General features: G+C 39.1%; 1 protein-coding gene across 1 annotated transcript in view; it reads left to right on the top strand.

The window, feature by feature from the left end:
* The window catches only part of megf10 (multiple EGF-like-domains 10), a 45649-nt gene that overhangs the window by 14552 nt on the left and 8235 nt on the right, over window positions 1-22862 (top strand). The window contains 9 exon segments of the mRNA XM_062434218.1: window positions 8799-9045; window positions 10183-10303; window positions 11866-12002; window positions 17150-17362; window positions 18857-19031; window positions 20210-20330; window positions 20631-20794; window positions 21280-21382; window positions 22471-22617. Coding sequence (XP_062290202.1) covers window positions 8799-9045; window positions 10183-10303; window positions 11866-12002; window positions 17150-17362; window positions 18857-19031; window positions 20210-20330; window positions 20631-20794; window positions 21280-21382; window positions 22471-22617 — 1428 coding nt within the window.

Raw genomic sequence — 22862 nt, 5'->3', positions numbered from 1 at the left:
TCTGTAGGATGTTCATGTTTTAGCACTCTCATCAGGATCCTAGCAATGCTGTTCTGGCTGTATTACAGTATCTGGATTGTCCTGCTGGGGATCCCTGTGAATAGCTCATTGCAGCAGTCCAGTCTAGAGGAGGTAAAGACATGGGCAAGTTTCTCTGCATCTGACAGGCTTAGAAAGAGGCAGAGTTTAGATATGTTTTTGAGATGGTAGAAAGAGGTTTTGCATAGATGTCATGTACGGTCACCAACAGTCAGATGAGGGTCAAGCAATTATAATTAAGATATTGACAGTGTTTACAGTAAAAGTTCAACAGTATAAGCAGTACATGTAATCATCACATCAAGTGCAATAGAAAAGCGCTTTATATATATTATGTATATATACAGTATATGTACTACCAGTGTCATTTCTTCTTCATGGTTTCAGTTTGTATCATGTGAACTTCCAACCAGACTCTTGTGTCTGTGTCTGTTCTCTTTCTTCCACCTCTCTCCCTGATTCACTGCAACTCTAAATACAGTCAGCTCTTTTTTCTTCTGCCTCTGTTCAGTTCTCTCAACACCTACAGTATCCTACTGCCCCCAAACACACTCCTCATGTTCAGTCTAGTTGCACGTAAATGATTTAAACAGATGCTGTGTAATTTACACTCTAATGCACATTGTAGATGTAAAGGACCACCTTTCTGTATATTGTCATGACTAAATGAAGATAACAGAAACCCACAGCGAGGGAGGGAAAAAGAAAAAAATTAATAAATGAATCCCTCACCTCTCTTAAAGTTCAACTGTAGTTGTTTTAATTTCCATATACAGCATGGAATATCTTTGCTTTGTTGTCACATAGCAACAGATGTTCTTTATTGGATCATTATTAATGTAGTAGTCTACTTTTTGATGTCAGGTATCACTTGATCCAGGCTTTGAAATTGTTGCATTGACGACTGAACATAAAGCAGCACTGATAGCAGCAGCAGCAGCACAAATACTTAGTTCCACACATACATAAAGTTTTGGGTCTCACAAGACAGATTAAATAGAGACTGAGATATCTTGACTTTTCATCCCTAGCTCCAAAAACACTGGATTCTACATTTCTCATAATGCAACTCAGTAGCATCTTTCATTTATTCATCCTTGCTTTGTATTTCAAATTCTCATACATCTCATCTCATACAATTAGTTAACACAGGCTCTCTCTGATAAGTGTATAGTCATGCCCAGCCTGAGATACCACTGATGACATAACTATGACATCATCAGGGTTTTCAGATTCAACAAACCTCATAGCAAAAGAAAACCTTATACAACTGTTTTCACAGGCTGAGCAGGACTGTGAAACTAGTGGAGTGACCCTTTAAAGATACACTGCTTGACATTTTGCACTGTGTGAAATCTGCTGGGCACTACAACAAAATCAGAGAGTGCAGCTTCAAGAAGCAAACCGATCATTCCTGTAAAGCATGCTATCCCCATGCAAAGACACTGTTGATGGGTGGGATAGTTTCATTGTAATATGCCAATAAAACTGTGGAGGAGGACACACATTCCCACTTAGTGTGGAAAACTTGAGGGAAGCTACAGATGTTTTTTCTCACCAGGAATCCTCCATATCAGTGTGAAAGGCGTTTTCTGTTCCCATGAGCACACCATGCCTGGTAGACTGGGTAATCACTAAATAGATGGAAAAACATCTCAGTCCCAATCCCTCCCCAGTGTGGAGGGTCAGAGCTGAGCCAACTCTCAACAACTGGCAGCTCAAATTACTGGCTCACCACTTTTCCTTTTGTGACTGACTCGTTTGCCCCCTGAAATCTCACTTGGTGTGGAGGTGTGAAGAAGCTTTTAACATTTTATGACTTGTTGTGTCTGCCTGGATTCATATGAAGACACATGTATGAAGAAGTTACACTACTTAGATAATGGCAGATGACGGATAACATTATCAGGTCTTCATTATGAGGATTTTTTTCCTCCGTGATGAATATCCAGTAGAATAAAAAGCATGCGATCGTGCCTCAACTGAGTTGCATCTAGCCTTGTGACCATCACAGCGCAGTCTTTTTTGTTCACAGCCATCTTAAATAGGCCGATGAAAGAGACCAGTCTGTTCTCCGTCGAGCGGATGAGGAGCCCCGAGCTCCTGGAGTTTGGCCTTCCTTCAATCTAGGTCAGATTTCACAAAGGTACCAGGATGCCAGACTTGAATGCAGGAGGGTTTTACATGTGCATCTTAGTATCTCTAATCTCCTCCTCCTCTTTGTCTCCTCCCCCACCCCCAATCCTCGCCACTGTTTGTCACACAGGGCCAGACCGCCTGGGGAAAAGGAAGTATGCACTTTCTGTCAGGTCAGAATGAAGCAGGCTAATGCAGGAGGAATAAAAGGAGCCTGTTAATCACTTGAACAGCTTCAGAATGGTGGACTGGTTAGAGATGGCTGTGTTACTCTGCATGCTAGGCACATAAACACCAGGCTGTGTTTATGTGGTAGAATAGAGGAGGCTGATCTCTAAGGAAATCCATAGTTATTTATACAAAAATGCCTTCTTCGTGGTACTATTTGTATGAATAATGATGTGCTGTGTGGGCAATTGTTTTTACAATAATGCAAGTGACCAAAACCAATATAAAATATGTCAAATAAAGTTTGACAAAAAAATAAACAACTATACTTAAGGTCCTCTAAATGGCTTTTTTTCCAGAGCTTTCACTCTGTTCTTGCTGATAACAGATATCATCCATTAAGTCCAGGAGATCAGAAGAAATGAGTGAGAGTAGAAGGAACTTAACCCTCAACCCATTAAAAGTGAGCCAAAACTTAAAGCTGCACCAATCAATACTTTTATATGTACAATGGATCAAATGACAGTGTGTCATGTGAAATATCCTTTTTATTTTACTAATTAGTATAATATATAATAAAATGACTTTGTAGAATATGATGGGAGTTGCTCACACTGTCGGACACACAGTGAATTAAAACTAACACTGGTCAGATTGGAGATTTTTTCCTATTTTCAGTTCATTGGTTTGATTTTGCTGGTTCAGTCTTCTTTAGGACAAAGCTCTGATAAACTTGCTGTACATTACCTGCCCAGCACCAGAGACTAGCTAGTAAACATAATGGAGCATTTTGCATCTAGAACTAGATATTTTTCTGAGGAGTTGGTGGAGACCAAACCAGACCTAAAATCAGAGTCTAAGTCCAACTCTTTTAATCTAAGTGTTGGACTTAGATTAAAAAATGCAGTTTTGCCTATGAAGGGAAAACTGTGGCATCGTTATGGTGTTTCATTTGTTTCAAAACCTGCATACATAAAAACCAGGCGTGTGCACGTTAAACAAGTGCACACAATAGTACCCACGAGTAGAAAACCATCCTCACAAGGGAGCGTTTCTGTTCTGTTCAACACTCGCTCACTCTTCAAATGAACTTTCTAGACTTTGTTCACAGGGATAGAATAGACAGTCCACTCCTTTGATTGGTAACTTAGAATACTGACCATGACCTTTGATTGGCTGTTTGGTTTGAAGACATCAAACCAACAATCAACATAAATAATGTTATTTATCGGCTGATTCTCTGTTGGTTTTTTACCACTTTCACTCACAAAAAAGTGTTTGATATCATAGCAAAAGCTTCATCACTGTTTAAATCCACTTTCAGGTTTATGAAACCGTGCTTCTGAAAACACAAAAGGGATGATTTCACTTTTATCTTTCCATTCAGACCACATTAGACCAAGTCCAGATCACAACCATTATATTCAGACCTGTCAAATCTGGACTACATTACACAAGAGAGTGCAGAGTCATTCAACCAGTTTTAGAGGCATACTGTGTTGCTGTGTTTTTTGGTAATTAGTTTCAAGATCAGCTTAAATGAAAAAGTATAATGAGGAGATGTCTTCATTTTCTACTTTTATATGATGCATGCATACATTTCATTTGAGAGAGAGACTCCTGAAATTCTAAATAATTGCAAATGAAGTTCACATGAACAATCATGGAATTTGTAATGGAAGGATTGAAAAAAGTTGTATCTGTTTCATATGAGTAAAAATATGTTTATTCTATTGGCATGGGAAATATAACACTCAGTATGCCTTTAGTTCCAGTGGCAGTCTTACATTTGGTTCAGAGCTATTTAGATGTTTCTACCTCATGAAGTGGCAGAACATCTGTCCTCTGCACTTCCCGTAGACAATATATTAAACACATATCCAGAGGGAAAGGCACATATAACCATAAACCACAGTGACACCATCACTGCAATCACATAGTTTTACTACAGCTGCAATGTGTATAGTCTAATCAGAGCAATGAAACCACAATCAGCTGCAGAAGTCAGTCACAGCCTGCAGGATACCACAGAACAGATGGGAAACAGTTTTCATTATTTAGCACACACAGTACTATCAGGATCAGAAATGAAGTTCTGAAAACCTAAAGCTAGCTGTTGATTGTGGCTTGACATTAGCTTTGAGATGAAGACACTGTGGATTGACTATTGAAAAGGTGATCAAACATACTCTGCAACTGGTTCACACCTTGCATAATGGCAGGTTTGTTCAGCATTAAAGTTCATTCTTCACCTTAGAAAATGATCATTTAATAAAAATAACACACACACTGGCTTTCTGGACTTTATTTGGATCTTAGGTTCCACCCCAAGTTAGTCACTGAGATCTGGAAGAAAAGAGGAAGGTTGTAAACAAACATCCTGAGGCCAGGGGCCCATTTCAGAAAGCAGGTTTAGTGAAAACTCTGAGTCAGTTACCCTGGCAACATACTCCATGAAACTAACCTGCTCGCTGGCAGGTTTTCTTCAACTAACCCTGAGTTTCTCCTCCTTTTTAACTGAAGCCTGCAGACTGAAGGAGCTGTCAGACATTTCTTAAAGAGTAAGTTAATATTGAAGCACAAATACGAAGCAGAAATCTCCGTCAGAGGGTGATCAGACCTGCTGGGATGTTTTATCTCTGATGATGTTCTGAGTGTTTCCGTTTTTCTGTACAATCGATCATTTATCTGAACAATATTCTCAGCCCTCGTATCGTCTGTGCGACACATCGTGGACATGCTCTCAGTTCAGAACGAATTCTTTGTGTTGCACTTTGTTTGTTTCTTTGCCAATGGCAGTTTTATATGTAAAATCTGTGAGGCTGAGCATGTTACCAAGGCAACCGTCTGTCAGCCTGTCAGACACGTAATATTTGAAAGTTATTGATAGCCAAGTGGTTACTGCGCATGCCTCATAATGACAGTGTCCCTGGTTCGATTCCTGCAGGTCTTTCCCCTCTCTCTCTCTTTCTCTCACCCTGTTTCCTGTCAACCTTTATACCAGCTAATGTTAAATTAAGGTGAAAGTGCCCAAACATACTTTTTTTTTTTTTAAAGAAAAAAGAAATGTGACTCTTGGACTGAAACGTTTACACTTTGTTAGTGTTGTATGTATAAAGGTATTTAGGTGTTGCTTTCAAATATACAATATTAAATACTGGCAGTGTTGGGATGGCTGAACTTTCTTTTTTGCTTAGAAGATTTCACTAACTACTGAAATATATCACATGTTGAATGTACCACTGAATGCTGTTTAATGAGGGCAGGCTAAACATCACAGCTGCTTGTAATGAAATGATACCTGACTTGTTTGAGCTATATTTTTATATTTCATCTTCAGTTGCTGCCAAGTAGGCCTGCGTTTTGTACCTGTTTGGGTCTGCATGAATATTAAATGTGCCACGCACACACACATACACAGAATATAAATGTTTAATAAGTGGACCACACGAGACAAAACGTTTTTTTTTTTTCATTAATACTTTAAGACGGCATGTAGAATGGGTTATTATGAATATGTACAGCATTAATGTTTGGACTGTGATCTTATCCATCACCACAAATAGACACTCACGCACAATAATAACTTAACTTCCAAATAAAATGGTTTACTGTTTGGTTTGTTTACAACCTGTCTGATTATCTAACTGCTCGGGCAGTCAAATTTCTTTATAGTGATGCTGCCGTGTTCCCAGATCACACGTTTTTCATATCAGACAATAAGATCTTTTGAATTGGGAAGAAGCTATTTTCTTATAATCAGGAGTGTATCAGCTGGTTGCAACTGTCGTGCAGGCTGATAGGTGTTTGTTTGTTATGTACGAGAAGGCAGATTTATAAAGGTAGGTTCATCCAAATATGTCTGACAGGCAAAATGAAAATATCCTTATGTTGGGATATCTGTCCTCTGAGACCATGCCTCAGAATTCACCTTTCATGTCAGTGGAGAAACCTGCTTCTCTGCAGTTGTGTCCAGGAGAAAAAGAGATTTGGAGGCAGTATCATCATCAATCTTTTCCAAACGAATAACATATGTATTGTATGTGGCGACTGGTTTAAATGATGCAAAGTCAGAGAAACGTCAAACTCCAACATAATGGTCTGAAATTCTTCAGTGTAACAGGCTGAGCTGCGCCTTAAGCAGATTTTTTCTTCATTCTTTTTGGTTTGCATTTTCAGCAGCTATTTGCGTAAAAAGTTCTAATAAAACACATTACTGCTGTACAGTGGTGGTTCCTCTCAGCTGTTGTGTCTCCATGGCAGAGAGGACCTTGATAGGACCCACCAGTGTCTGGAGGTGATCTAATTATTCTGCAACAGTTTCGGTCGTCGCATAATCGTTTTGCGACAGTTTTGAACATGGCGTCACCGAGGCGACGCACCAAAAGCATAACAATACCTAATCAGCACCAAGTCAACCTCAAGCCCCGCCCAGGAATTTTTTCGGGGCCGCACAAAGTACCCCGAATACCTCGATTACCTCGAGTATGCCGAGGCAGGGTCTCGTTTTGCCCCCATAAAAGATCCAGGAGATTGTCCTTCGGGGGCGTTTCCTGCTATGGAGACATGTGCCAACGGTCAAGGTCCTGTAAAATTACCCCAAAGTTCCTGCAGTGGAAATGGCCCTTATGTGCCCAGCGCCACATAGAGGACAGACACAGACGAGTTGGTGAACATAGTGGAGCATTTAATAGTTAGAGACAGATATTTCTCTCAGGAGTTGTTGGAGATCAAATGTTGCTTTGCTGAATGGCAACTTGTTTTCTAACATGTTGGCTACAATAACAACTAACAAAAGTTAATATGTCAGTAAAGTCTTTACAGCTTGATCTGCTGCCCCCAAGTGACCAAAAAATAATACATTTTATCTTTAACTTAAATAGCAGAAGGTTATTAAATAAAAATGGTATGGCATTAAACATGGACATGGAATGAAGACAACTAGAGCCCACACAGTCTTAACTGTCAATTCCTCTATTTTTTCCTGGTGAAAATTCTCAGTTTTCCCTAACTTAATATAGACCTCCATGACGTAGAGTCCCATAATGAAAGGTCTGGCAGTCACTGTAAACCGTCCTGACTCCCTTTATTTGTCCCCCAGTCATTGCCAGTGGCCTCCTGACGCGTTCTCTTCATGATTAAAGACATCTAAAATAAACATTCTCAGGTTTACCAGTTTACTGTGGCTACACATGGAGAAGCTCCCATGCTGCAAGTGGTGATGGGAAGGCCAAATACATGACAGAGCTGGCTCGTGTGTAAGAGGTGTGGTCTGATTAAGGCTCAAACCCGAGGTTAATGAGGTGGTTTCAGGTCACAGACGGTCCGGCCACACAGTAATTGAGATTGTAGAATCAGATGTTTTACATGTCAGTGATGAGGAGCAGGCTTTGGTTTCAACCTCCACAGTTTGTTGATTTTGTTGATGATGTGGTGACACACAGCTCATTGTCAAATCTCAGTTTGATTCATGGACTTCTATGTTTGAACTCATTTCTATATGAGGTAAAAATAGAAGTAAGTATACAAAATGAAAAATGAATGTTTGTATGTTTTGTCATAATTTCCTGTTGGATGTGGTAAAATTATATAAAGCACTGATACCTCACAAACCTATGAATCACAGTATGTTGGAACATTCTATTTTTTGTGTCCGATGCATGGGTAATACATACTTTGTTTCTTTTTGTCAACAAATTCAACAAAAACACCCAAACATGCAATGAATTGATCTACTAAGTATTGTATGTGTATCAAAGCCTGATATAGCTTATATATAGCTTATATACAGTATAGCTTATATATAGCTTATCCCCTTGTGTCATAGAGTTCTGTTGTTGTCCAAAAACTATTAAAAACACATCAATGAGTCACACTGTTGCACTGGATGGATGTGCCTTTATCACCATGAACACACACACACACACACACACACACACACACACACACACACACACACACACACACACACACACACACACACACACACACACACACACACACACACACACACAGTTTATTTGGGACTCAATCCCACACACCACCTGCTGCCACAGTAGTGAAGACACTCTGCTAGTGGAATCAATAATAATAATATAGAATAGTTGAATTCCACTGAACTCTGGTGTCCATAAAGCACTTTGAGATGGACCAGTTGGACATGGTAATTGTGTCACTTGGTGACCAAGATCAGTGCAGGACCAGTGAAGACCTGGCTGATAACAGCATCCTGTTTTCAGAGCTTGATGTGGAGGTATTACATAACATGTCATCAGGTTTTGGTGTTTAAAGGCCCTCAAATCAGGCTGAACATGGGTCCCTGGTGTTAAAATGCTGTAAGAGGGCTCAATACTAGTATACAAGGACTTAGTTGTAAAGCCTTTTTAAAGGACTTTTATGTAATGTTGTTAAAGATGATTAACTAAATCTTGACTCTTCATTCATCTTATCCTCAGCTTGTGACAGTAACCACTGGGGTCCCCACTGCAGTAACCGATGCCAGTGCCAGAATGGAGCTCTGTGTAACCCCATCACTGGAGCGTGTATCTGCACCCCTGGATACAGAGGCTGGCGCTGTGAAGGCCAGTGTGAAGTGGGCACCTACGGTAACGGATGCCAGCAGAAATGCCAATGCCAGAATGGAGCTGCTTGTCACCATGTGACCGGAGAATGCAAGTGCTCGCCAGGATACACTGGAGCTTTGTAAGTGTGTGTGTGTGTGTGTGCGAGAGAGAGAGAGAGAGAGAGAGAGAGAGAGAGAGAGAGAGAGAGAGAGAGAGAGAGAGAGAGAGAGAGAGAGAGAGAGAGAGAGAGAGAGGAGAGAGAGGAGAGAGAGAGAGAGGAGAGAGAGAGAGAGAGAGAGAGAGAGAGAGAGAGAGAGAGAGAGATGGTTCCTAATCCCAACAGTGACATGAAAATAAATCTTCTCTCTTGTGGCTCAGTGCTTACATAGGAACACTTACACATTTGAGCAGCAGTCAGTTTTGTTCCTTATGTTTCTGGATATATTAACATGAATTAATAATTTCTTTAGAAAGACAGATCTTTAGTTTGGACCAAAGTATGAGATCATTCTTGTTTCCATGGATCAACACAGAACCGAGTTACTAAAGAAACAAAGTGGAACAGGAGGATTCATGTGATCAAATTGTGTTTAGTATGTATGTAGAGATCATTCTCACTCAGTAGCTCTCTCTCCTCTTTATCCACTGTAAGAAAATCCCGTCTTTGGTCTCATTTACACTTTCACATCATTTTACCTCATTAATATCTGGATAAAATCCAGAATTCACTTCCATTTACACTAAGTCATTTACTTTTTAAACTGAAGGTTACAAAATAAATTCTTTCATTATTTTTCACATTCAGCATCTTAATACCTGATCACACAGAACATCATAAAAGCAATTATTTGTGAGGGAGTATCATTATTATATTAGTGTTTATAATAATATATTATAGTATATTATTATTAAATAATACTTGCTATTAAATCACATTTTATCCAATCAGGATCTGATAGATGTTTATTCAGAAACAATTGGTTGATTAGTTTGTCAATTATACTGTAAATGAATTATCTTTGTGATTCGGATCATTTGATTTTTGTCAGTTTAAGTGTTTCACAATTATTTGACATTTTATACATTAAGTTGAATTTAAAAAATGTTCATCATTAATGATTGCATTCCAAATCTCCATGCAACAATAACTTCATTCGGAACTAAAAATCAAAGTCTCACTTTTAAAGATGACACATCTCAAGCTGGTTTGACTGTTGAGTAAACTTCCACGAGACCTTCAAAAATATCAATCATGTTGTTTTGTTTGCCCTCACAGCTGTGAAGACCTGTGTCCTCCAGGTAAACATGGACAGCAGTGTGAGGAGAGGTGTCCATGTCAGAATGGAGGAGTGTGTCATCATGTGACTGGAGAATGCTCCTGTCCTGCAGGATGGATGGTACACACCCCCCCACACACTCCCCACACACACCTCTACTGTTTGTTTTAACCCTTCAGAGGAGCATGTCATTGTCACTGATGTTCCCCATGAAAGATAAATGAGACACTACGGCTACACCAGTGCACAATGGTATACAGTACTGTACATAACATTACATGAGCTGTGTCACATCAATCAATCAATCAATCAATCTTTATTTATAAAGCGCCAAATCACAACAAAAGTCATCTCAAGGCACTTTACAGATAGAGCAGGTGTAGACTGTACTCTTTCATTTCCTACATTCACATATGACTTTTTAAAGGAATACTTCAACATTTTAGGAACGTATGCCTATTTGCTTTCAATAAACAGTGGGTGCAGTGACTGTGTGCAGCTTTTTGTCTCATTGTCACAGTGAAGTGCCAGAAACCTAAACCTGTCCTCACCATCTATATCTGGAAACCTGCGCTGTACCCACACACACTTTTGTTAGCCCAAAAATAGTTCCAGCATGTAAGTCCCCCTAAAACCACAAAGTGGTCTTTATATTACATACAACATGATAATAGAAAATATGATATAATTCGACTTTGAAGACTGGGTGCTGGATCCTCAATGTAGTTAATCATTAAAAAGAAGGACAAGGAGAGCATTCCAGTCTGACTTTCTAATATATAATATACAACATGTTAATCAATTAGATTTAGAGGTGTTTGGACACAATCACACAGCTGTTTCACTCTGTTTTCAGTCTTTATGCTAAGTTAGGCTAACCACATCCTGACACACCGACATGAGGCTGATTTTCATGTGAACATCTCACTCTCAGAAAGAAAGCAAATGAGTGTATTTCCCAAGATGTTATTCCTATTCCTATTACTTACTGCCTATTACTATTCCTCTACAACATTTCTTAATTTATCGTGTGTGTCCTCCACATTCCCATGGCCTTGATGTAGCTGTGAACTGAAGCTCCAGGTTAAGAACGCTCTGTATTTAAAAGGAGCAGAATCATTAAAACAGTAGTTGTTAGAAATGCTGCAAAAGAAGTCAGATGAACTGATGGTCTAACATAGTTTAGCAACACACTGGTCATGAAAGAAGCATCTTAAACATGGTGCACTAGACCTGCAGATAGAGGCATACACCATAATCTTCAAACATAATACTGCTATCTTCTGATAACATGTCAGTTTGAGCTGAACCAGAGGAGAGACAATCATGGCATGTGTCAAGGAGGGGGCACTCCCTTTAACATATATGAGAATGTTAAAAGGCTTAGAGAGATTCAAAAGGTCTCTGATAGACAGTTAGAAAGGCAACAGACAGACTCAGTATCAAAATCAGTATCCTGCATGATGTGATGATGTCCTTTCTTGCAGAGAATCTGAGTTATGGACTAAAACAAAGAATAGAGGATGTACAGTATACCCTGAGATAAGAAAATGGGTTACTCTTCATTTCACACATCAGTAGGCTGACTGAAATTGAATACATGTACTGTATAAAACTGAGATTAGGCCTAAAAGTTACTCAGAAAGTTGAGAGACTGTATGACTGTTTGTGTTGTTGTACAGGGCACAGTGTGTGGCCAGCCATGCCCAGAGGGAAGATTTGGACCAAACTGTTCTCAGGAATGCCAGTGTCACAACAACGGCTTCTGTGTCTCATCCACTGGACAGTGTGTGTGCAGCCCTGGATACACAGGAGAACGGTAAGAGAACGTTTTTACTACACATAGAAGGAATTTAACACCATTCATTATAAAAAAGATCTGGACTGTCTGCTTGGTTAGAGAATGTCATCCTGTAATCCCACTGAGCTGCACACAGGATTCAGTTTTTGTGATTTAATACTCATCACATTGCATAACAAAGAAGAGTGTGTATCGATGATTTGAAATATATTGTGTGAATCTTCAGGATGCATTCATCTAACTACACCCTAGTTTTAAGAAGTGCATACTAATAATTATTTTCAAGTATATTTTTGTGTGTGATGAAATTGTGACAAAATGTGTTAAAAAGTGAGAAATATGTGATGCCCAAAGAAAGACACACACGTGTTTAATGATCCAAAACTACTCCTTTCATGTGTAATTTTGACATATATAACAATTTATATATAATCAATCTGAAGCTGCACAGTGCTTTAAAAAATATCCTGACAACAGAAAGTGAACCAGTGATTAATGCTTATCACTCATCATGGTAACAGGGTAAGATTTAAATAGTTTGCTAAATGTTGCAGGATTGTTTATTTTAAATATGTCTAACCATGCAGGAATCAGACACAGTAGAATATTGATAGTAGTCTGAAGATAAAAGAGTAATATTCAGAAGTACAACTAGCACTTCTGTGATAAAAAGGTAAGTAAAACTGTGGGATGAACAATACAGCAAGAACTTTGTTGAGGGTGGAGATGGTCACATTTTGGTGCTGCTGTCAAGTGGGACGATAATAGGTAAATGACTGTACTTAAATAGAGCACATTCATACACTGATGACAGGAGTCTCCTCCTGCTCATCAGGAGGAGACTAACCATTCATACACATTCCAGCCAGCCAGGAATTGAACAGACAATTGGAACATTTATTTCCTAGGCAGTGCACACACACATGCAGGGAAATGACACCATTTTTTTTTCTTTTTCTTTTTTTTTAAACTTACAACAACCAGGTCAGACTGGTCCTGTTGAGGTGCTGTAGTGGAAATGTATATGATCATAAAGCTGTCACATGCTGTAGTCAGCTGAAATGAGGCAAAAAAACAACAACAACATGACACCAAAGTTCTCCATTGTCAGGTTAATAAATGTGTTAAAGTCCACCACAAGATTTGCACCTTTAATTGTGTTTTTCGAACCACATAAAAAAACTACATGACATCTACATTAACAACATTTTATATTACATTTTCATAATGTATCAAAGCAATAATGGGGGGGGCAGGTGTGGGGCGGGTCATCCACTAATCGAAAGATCTGCGGTTCGATTCCCGGCTCCTCCAGTCTGCATGTCGACGTGTCCTTGGTTAAGATACTTAACCGCGGTTTGCTCCCAATGGCTGTGCCAACAGTGTATAAATGTGTAGGAATGGTTAGTCTCCTCCTGATGAGCAGGTTGGCACCCTGCATGGCAGCTCCTGTCATCAGTGTATGAATGTGTGTGAATGGGTGAATGTGACATGTAGTGTAAAAGTGCATTAAGTGGTCGAAGGACTACAAAAGTGCTATATAAGTACAGTCTATTTACCATAATGAAAATGACCATATCATAACCTCTTTTAAACATGCACTTATGCTGGATAATGTTGGTGATATTACAGCTCCTGATTGCAGACTGTCATAGTAATGCACACTTTCCATCTCATCGTCACAGCAAACAATAGAAAGATTTGTCACCATGAACAGAGCTCAGAAAACACCGATTCATCTCAGCCGTCAACACAGTATGAGACGACCAAAAAGAAGTTAAATGAGACATTGAAAGCTAGCAGGCTTACAACCTCTCACACAGGTTCGGGCTGCTTGTAAATCACAGACCGATCTGTCAGTGGAGTCAGACCTGCTGTTTGCACTCTGTTCACTCTCTCACATCAAGAGACTTTACACACAACATCCCATGGGAGTGCAATGAAAACAACATTCCTGTGAAGGGGTGCCACGGTTAAAATAGTTTGGGAACCACTGAAGTGCAGTTTATCATCCACAAGGAATTTGATTTACTGCTAGGACATGGAATCAGGGACAATAAACATTTTACAATACTCAAACATACATTCTTATATAAAGCCATATGCACAACAGGATCTGACATAGACCTAAATATTAAAGGATAAATCCTGTCATTTTTTAAAAGTTTCTTTAACTATCTGCAGATAGCTGTTTAGTCGTATTAAGCACAGTTATTGCATTTATAGCAGCAAGATTAATAATCCAGGACAGCACAGTCTTTAAAAACAATGAAACTTTATCTTAATCTGTAGCTCAGGGAGTTTCAATCTCCCAAATCTCCTGTAAAGATAGTGAAGACATGACCTCGGAGTCCCATTATAAAGTGAAACAAACTAAATCCAAATAAAATCATCTGTATCTGCTTAACTCCTCCACATCCTCCAGACCATCATACAAAGAGAACTCAAGCAGAGAGCCCAGTCAGTGTTTTCACAGACAAATCTCAGCAGAGTGCCACGCAGGGCTTTAGGTCCATATAATTAGCAATATCAGAGAGCACGCACCATATACTTAAGCAGACCAGTGACGAGACAGGAATAGCCCTTCCAAGTGCACTTTTATGAGTAAATAAGGGTTTGAGGGAAGCCGAACGTCACGGTATAGCACTGCTTGAAAATAGGCCGGCCATGCCACACCCGAACCCACTGGAATCCATTAACAGGACGGTGAGGGGGAGGGAGGGGGGGCATTATCTGCACCTCGACAACAAAGAACACCAACAACTAGGAAACGATTGATGTATTTATTGGCAGAGTTTTGCTGGAAAGTAAATGATACACTGGAGAGGTTTTAATAAGTTTGATAGTTAAAGTCAGCTGGTATGGATGTAGAGGTGTGTCCGGTGGAAGGGCGGAGGTTTGGTTTTAACTTTGGTGGAGACGTTTTTTGTCGGACGGCCAAAATAATGGTGTATGTACACTTTCTATCACTTTTTTTTCTTTCATTGTAACATATGCACGCACACACACGCACGCATGCACGCACATACACACACACACAAAGAGCCTGACTCTTCCAAATGTTTACTTCAGGCACTTGTATCATGAATTTTTACATTCTTTTGTATTGCTAGATTCCTTACTATGAATCTGAGATCAAATGTAATATGTATAACAAGCTGCCACAGTGATGCTCAAACGTATCCTTAAATCATTTCTATTTTTTTTTTATTATTTTTCATTCAACTTCATGGCTAGATATTTCAGTATTATATCAGAGCTCACCTGTCTGTGTGTCTCTGTGCTGTTCAGGCTTCTGCTGACTGGATATTCATAATAAAATGTTGCCTGACAGTCACAAACTAATCAGTTGGACAGGCTGTGGCTAATTCTGCTTATAAATAATGTTCATGTCTTAATGCAATAACAACTCTGCTCTTGATCCACACATGGAAAAGGGGACGGATGGCATTAAATAGTAAATATTTCTCCCACTAATATCAAAAATCAAAGTCTGGATTGATTACACACTAATAATAATATATATATAATAATATATCGTAATCATTTCAACTTTTACCGAGACTTGTCTTAATTTGCCTTTTTGAGGAATTTTCACCAACAATAATGAAGTAGTTCAAATAAAAAGCATGTTTGACCTAATGCTTAAAATATAATATAAATATAATAATAATATATATATAATAATATATAATATAATACAAATATAATATCAAATGATTAGTTTGGTTCAGTGAAGTCGTTTCCAATTCTGTGACATTTGGAACATTTAATAGCCACTAACCACTTCTGATTCTCCACCTCACCTACTCCACTGCTGCTACTGCTGCTGGGCTGCTGCTAGTCAGCAATGCATACAGCTTCAAGTTGAGGGTTGTCTGATAATCAGGTTGAGTGAGCCCCATATCCTGCTCTTTCACTCTTTATAGTAATAGTGAACTTTTTTTTTTGCAGAAAACACACAGACCTGGCAGCTCTGCAGAGAGCTTACTGTAAACATTATGTGGAGCTAAAGTGGCTAGATTGTTTGAGATCAATAAAAGTATTTGTGGGGACAATCCAACTACACCTTGACACTGGTATGGACCACTGACTATAAGAAGAAAAGCAGTGTTAAAGTGTATTTCTCATTCATACTGACTAAATGAAAACACAAATTAATAATCAGTGTTAAAAAAGGATAATAAGTTGAATACTATATAGTACAATATGTTGGATATTACTATTAGCACCAGTGATCCGTCTGTGCTTTCATTTAGCTGGTATAATAATTCAATACTGCATTCCGTGATAAGTCAACTTTTTAACAGATTTCTCCAGTTTTGAGTGCCAGATGCATACTTTGTACACCTGGCGTCATTACTGTTTCATCCAAAGCACAGAGTGAGAACCTTCCAGGAGGAAAAATTTTTAAAAAGAAAAAAAGAAAAGAAACTGAATGTAAATAAAAATTAATTGAAAGCAAAAAAAAATGATAGAACTATACAAGAGTGCTGCATTTGATTTCAATATCCTCACTTTTGTTTGACTTGTTTGGTTTGTTTTGTTTTGTTTGTTGCACTTCGGGCCATTGACCTGGCCAATGGGGACAGAGCCCCATAACAACTGCCCACATGTGAGCTTTCTGTGGGAATGAAATTGAAAAATTCAGAGCTGAAACTAAAAAAAAAGTAACAGCAAAAGTGAAATCCTGATCAGTAAAAGAAACATGAGAACACTGTACACATGTTTACAATATGACATGTATGGTTTTATTGTTTTTGGTTTTAAATCATTTTTATTCACTTTCAATTACATTCTTTTCTTTTGATGATTTTGTTAGATGTTAGATGTTGTTGATTATTAAGACACATATTTAATCGTGTATTATTCAGCCATGTGCACTGATTCCTAAATGGAACAGTTTGTAATTCATTCATTTCTTAAACAATCAGCAGTTGGCAACGAACATTTTACAGATATGTTAAATATGTATTGTTGACATTTTGATATAAAACCTTATGTGGGGCAATACTTTTATCCAAAAGCATATTTATTAAAGCACATTTGTTCCATGAACAGAATTCTTATGATAAACAGTAATATCATAGACAGTGAAGAACTGATCACCTCCACCTTTCCAATTCACTGAGCATGTGCATCACTGTGTGTCTGTGTGTGAACAGGTGCCAGGACGAGTGTCCAGTTGGTACTTATGGTGCTGGCTGTGCAAAGACGTGTCGCTGTAAGAACAACGGCAAGTGCTACCACACCAACGGAATGTGTCTGTGTGAGCCAGGCTACACAGGAGAGACATGTGACGTCCGACTGTGTCCTGAAGGACACTACGGCCTGCGGTGTGATAGAAAGTGTCCGTGCTATGCCCAGAATACCCGCAGGTACAGTATGCCGTGAAAAGTGTGTCAAATAAATGTCATGTTACATTCCAAGTTTAAAGAGAAAGGCTTCATCCTTCAGTTGCTTAAATCCCAGAATATTTATCTTCTTCTTCTTATCTTTAAATCCTTGATCTTTCTAATTCTAGTTAGAGAGTCTGTATATGTCAGTGTGATCATGTGGACAGCTGACTGTTGAAAGCCAGGAGTCAGTGATTAGTTTGGTCGGCACAGCTGGCGGGCTGCACGTGTCATTGGAGAGAACAGCTGTCCCCCTGCTTCTCAATGGGACTGCTGTGTCAGGTGGAGCAGCTGTCAGTCAAACACATACAACAAACACAAGCAGATTCCTGTGTGACTGCAGATAATCTTTGCTCTGCTGGCACAGAATGAAAACATCATGGAGCCTCTCAGTCCGTCAGTATCACTCCGATTCAGTCAGCTCTTACACCTTACCGTGCACTACACCTGCACAGTTTATTTTAAGTCCAGATTTTAAAGGACTAGTAGACACTGTGTAAGAGTTGTGATACCTGACCTAAACATGACAGATTCCAATAAAATACTGGGGTCTGGGTAGGGTTAGGGCTGTTTGATAAAGCTTCAGACTTCAGGTTTGGTTATTTTTTTAATGAAATTGCAAAAGACATTTCTCTCTTTTGCTCTGAGTGAGTCAATCATCCACTTCCATGTTTGTGATGTGTAACAAGATACACTATGTTTTGTGTGAAAAATGGCAAATGTGTTTCACTAGCTCGGCTAGATGACATGCAGTAATGAATAAAACAAGCAAACATATGGCTTTAGGTTTCAGCACCGGTCTCAAATTTGGCCACCAGTAGGTGGGGTACAGTTGAGTCAGGCTGGGTTCGGGTCTCAATTTCAGGGATTTTTGCAGAACCTTCGTCTGTGCAACCAAAGGTTTTTTGTTTTATTCTCTAAATCTGACAACCAAACAGACACTAATGACTATTTTTGCAAACCAAGACTCTGCAGTTCCTGTTTTCGGGTTTAAAGGCCTTAAAAACCAATATCCTTAAAAGTATAGCCAGGACGAGGCTACAACTACAGGCCCTTCATTTGATCATGCAGGGTTTGCCTCTTGTTACATAGCAGCAAGGGTGGAGAAGCCAGATTAAATAGAGTGAAGGCAGCATATGAGGTGACAGGTCTGATGTTGAATTTCTCATCAGCTGATTATCAGGTTTTTCACAGCATTAAAATGTTGGCAAAAATAGTGCAGAAGATTACAGATTGTGTCAAATATGTAAACATAGTATGGTATTTAGTTTACTTGCTGCACAAAGCTGTTGATTCAAGTGGGCATCAGTGTAATGGCACCCACATATCAGGTTTTGGAGTGCACCTTCTCACAACAGGTAGAAACAATGTGACTTTAGATGTTGTTTGTTACAGGCCAGTATAGAATGTGTGACCTACAGTATGACATAATAAAGTACTATCTGTAACAATGCTGTGCACCTCTCTTGTCACCAGCTGCCACCCCATGTCAGGGGAGTGCACATGTGAGCCCGGTTGGTCCGGACTCTACTGCAATGAGACGTGCACTCCAGGATTTTATGGAGAATCCTGCCGGCAGGTGTGCCAGTGCCAGAATGGTGCTGACTGCCACAGTGTGAGCGGAGAGTGTATCTGTGCTCCAGGCTTCACGGTAAAGGTTTATTACATGTCTGAATGTCAGTGAATGCTTTAGGTAACATGTGTATTTAAGACGTTTATACTGTATGTGTGTTACAGTGTGTAGTTGGCTGGGTGTGGGTCCATCACCTGGCTCAACTGTCTGTCTCACAGACCAAACACTCATACTGTACTTCTATATGAATGCTGACAATATCAACTGTGCTCTGCCCACATTCAGAGACAGATTTACTTGTGCCTGTTTTTCAGGTGCAGATGTGGTACATAGAGGGATGGATAGTACAATAAAAATGAATAAAACTAAATCTCATTCTCACACAGATGACACTTTCTGGATTTGAAAAATACCTTTTGGAATTTAATTTAAAGAAATCGTTTAGCATTTTAGGAAAGCTTAGCATAAAAGACTAAACAGGGGGAAACAGCTAGCCTGACTTTGTCCAGTTAAGTTAAATCTCACTGTTTTACAAACTGTGTCCCCTAAATTGAATCTGCACAAAACAGTTTGTGGTTTCAGAGAGTTCAGAGAGCTACAACAATGTCTTGACAAACAACAGTGTGTCCATCCTGCAGCACTGTGCAGTGTCTCCAGCTGTAGAGTGGGTTGCCAGATAGAGTCAGTGATTACAGGTTTTAGTCTCAGCCTCTGCATTGACACAATGGTTCTAAACCTGGCAACCTTAGTGCGTCAGCAAGAATTACACAATAAATGCAACTGATAGAACTCCTAAAACCACAAATGATGTAAACTGAAGACTGAATTCATTTCATCCAAATATTAGTCCAGTCAGGTCTGATCAGACTGATTAAGACACACTCAAGATTCAGATATCAGTCCTATCAGAGTATGACTACTGAAATCAGGCCTAGTACACAAGTCTTCATTCTTTCTATGTTCACTCTAGTTTGCTTGATGTGCTTTCCTCAATCTCTGAATCAAACCTTGCAGCTGTAATGTTTGAAAATATCAGTACAGCAGAGACATTTAACATTTACAGTTGATTTATTAGAGAAAGGATTTGGTCATCTTAAACGGCTTCAAATAATGAGGTTTAATATTTGATTAATATGAACCGACACACACCGACACCTAGCCTTAGTTTGTTGACCTTTTAACCTCACAGGTCCATATATAGAGTTACATGTATGATCCTTACTTCCATTTGAACTATTTAACTATTGATCTTTCAGGGTCCCAACTGTTCAGTCCCCTGCCCAGCAGGAACTCATGGAGCGAACTGCTCCTCCAGCTGTAACTGTAAGAACAGAGCTCAGTGTTCACCTGTGGACGGATCCTGCACCTGTAAACCAGGTGAGCTGAGGAAGAGAGAAGGATATGATAGTGTATTTGTCTTAGCTTATATTACAGTGGGTTAAAATAAGTTAAAACAGTTAAAAATGAATGATTAAGATCTCAACAAATAAGAGATCAATCAATATTTATAATAAAGTTCTAAGATATATCATAGCTAAGATAGTGAGTCATTTTTCTCTCTTTCTATTACAATCTCCATGACTTCTGTCCCAATGACGTTTGCTGTTGCCACTATTTCAATGATGCAGATATGAAAGTATTTTGATCTTTGCTTATGTTGCTGCTGGAAATCCTCAGGGTGGCATGGAGTAGACTGTTCCATCAACTGCCCCAGTGGTACGTGGGGTCTGGGCTGTAACCTGACCTGTATGTGTGGGAATGGAGGAGCGTGTAATGCTCTGGATGGTCACTGTACCTGTGCTCCGGGCTGGAGGGGGGAGAGGTGTAATCTTCACTGCCAGGTAAGGGCTGGATGCTCTTCAATCTTTATATGTGAAATATATATATATATATATATATATATATATATATATATTGTAATTATTTTTAGTTTAACAATCAAACTAGTGTTTCTGTTTCTTTTAACTCCACAAATCACATATTGTTGCCAGTATACAGTTTTTGCATATCATTTTGAATGAACGTCTCATGTCCTATCATGTTTATGTTGTCAAAACAGTTAAAAATTCAATGAAAATGAAAACAAATCATATTACATTAGTTTTTATAGCTTGTTGTGAAATAAAGACTAACACAAGCATGTAACATTCTTGTGTACTTGTGGCACATGTATAGTTGTTGTGTATTAATACATTTCCCCTTTAGAACACATGAATGCTATGGAAGTAACATGGTGTTTAAAATTGAAAATGGATTTAATAGGTTTTGCTAAATGACTGCAGCGTGTCTTCTAATGTAAATGCTATGTTTCTGTGATCCTTCTCAGGATGGTACCTATGGTCTGGACTGTAAAGAACGCTGTGACTGCAGTCATGCTGATGGATGTCACCACTCCACCGGGTACTGCCGCTGTCTGGCTGGATGGACAGGTAAGACAAACAAGCACATGTTCACATGGTCTGAAAAATGACCACAACCCCACACATCTTTACATGTCAAAAATCTTCCCTTACTTACTGCTCTCCTGTGGTTGTGAGTCCAGAGAACAAGAGGTTGTGGTGAACTTTCAGTTTCCATTGTTATTTACAGTAAATGAGAGCAAACCACATACACACCTGCATACAGAGTCCTGCATGGCTCCAGTTTTGGAAAACCATACCCACACCTGCAAAGCTCAGTATCTGAACCAATACATTAGCCTCTGAGCAATCAGTTTTTGACTAATGTTAATGTCAACACCACTCAACCTGTAACCATCATCAAATACATAAGATGAAATAATATACTGTCTCAGTTCATCATATATTTCACTGAGCCATATATTGGGGGGCATTTTTGCCTCTAATGGACAGCTGATAGTGGAGAAGCAGACAGGAAATAAGGATCCTCACTCAGCAGGAGTCAAACCAGGAATGTTGCAGTTATGTATTTGCACAGTTACCATTTGGCTACCAGGGAGCTATTAGACTGCTTTTTCTCCTTTACTTTTTAGAAGTTAGTATTTCTTCATTTAGATGTAATGGTTAGACAGATGCACTAGATCTCAAAATAATCACAGTAGACTGCAAAAGTAAGAAATGTCAGTGACCATAATGGAGAACTGAAACTTTAAGCAGACACAATTTAGCATGAAGTATAGATTTAAATTGATTTGTGTTGTAAATCAAAAACTGAAGTAATGGTAACTCAAAACACTGCCAACACATTGCAACACTAACAGTCATTAATGTTTTTGTAATTAATTACGACGGGAGGTGGTACACAAAAGAGTGTACTAATGAGGACAACAGGTCAAAGTTATGCAGAATGAAGTATAAGATCCAGCAAATCCAAAATGTAATGTCCCTATATGAGGCTCCAGGGCAGGAGGGTATACTATAGTTTCACTATCAAAATATAATATCAAAGTTTCTGTGTGTGTGTGTGTGTGTGTGTGTGTGTGTGTGTGTGTGTGTGTGTGTGTGTGTGTGTGTGTGTGTGTGTGTGTGTGTGTGTGTGTGTGTGTGTGTGTGTGTAGGTATTCACTGTGACAGTGTGTGTGCAGAGGGACGCTGGGGCCCAAACTGTTCCCTCCCCTGTAGCTGTAAGAATGGAGCGTCCTGCTCTCCAGATGAAGGAACCTGTGAGTGTGCTCCAGGATACAGAGGCACCACCTGTCAGAGGAGTAAGTCCTACATGAGATCCACCACATCCTACTGCAACATCATCACTCAACTGACCCTTAAGACTTAAACTTTAAACTAAGTTGAGTTTAATAAGTTAGTATTTTTTACCCATCATTTCAAACAGTGACATTTTACTCACCAAGTTAGTAGATGAGACACAGTGACATCATTAAAAATTAATTTTCCTTGAAAGTTATTGGTTTAATTAAAAGAAAATATTTCTATTATACTTCAGAGCAACTAA

The sequence above is a fragment of the Scomber scombrus genome, chromosome 15 (genome assembly GCF_963691925.1).
Source record: "Scomber scombrus chromosome 15, fScoSco1.1, whole genome shotgun sequence".
NCBI lineage: Eukaryota > Metazoa > Chordata > Actinopteri > Scombriformes > Scombridae > Scomber > Scomber scombrus.
Note: the sequence above shows the minus strand (reverse complement) of the source record. Positions and strands in the feature narration are given on the sequence as shown.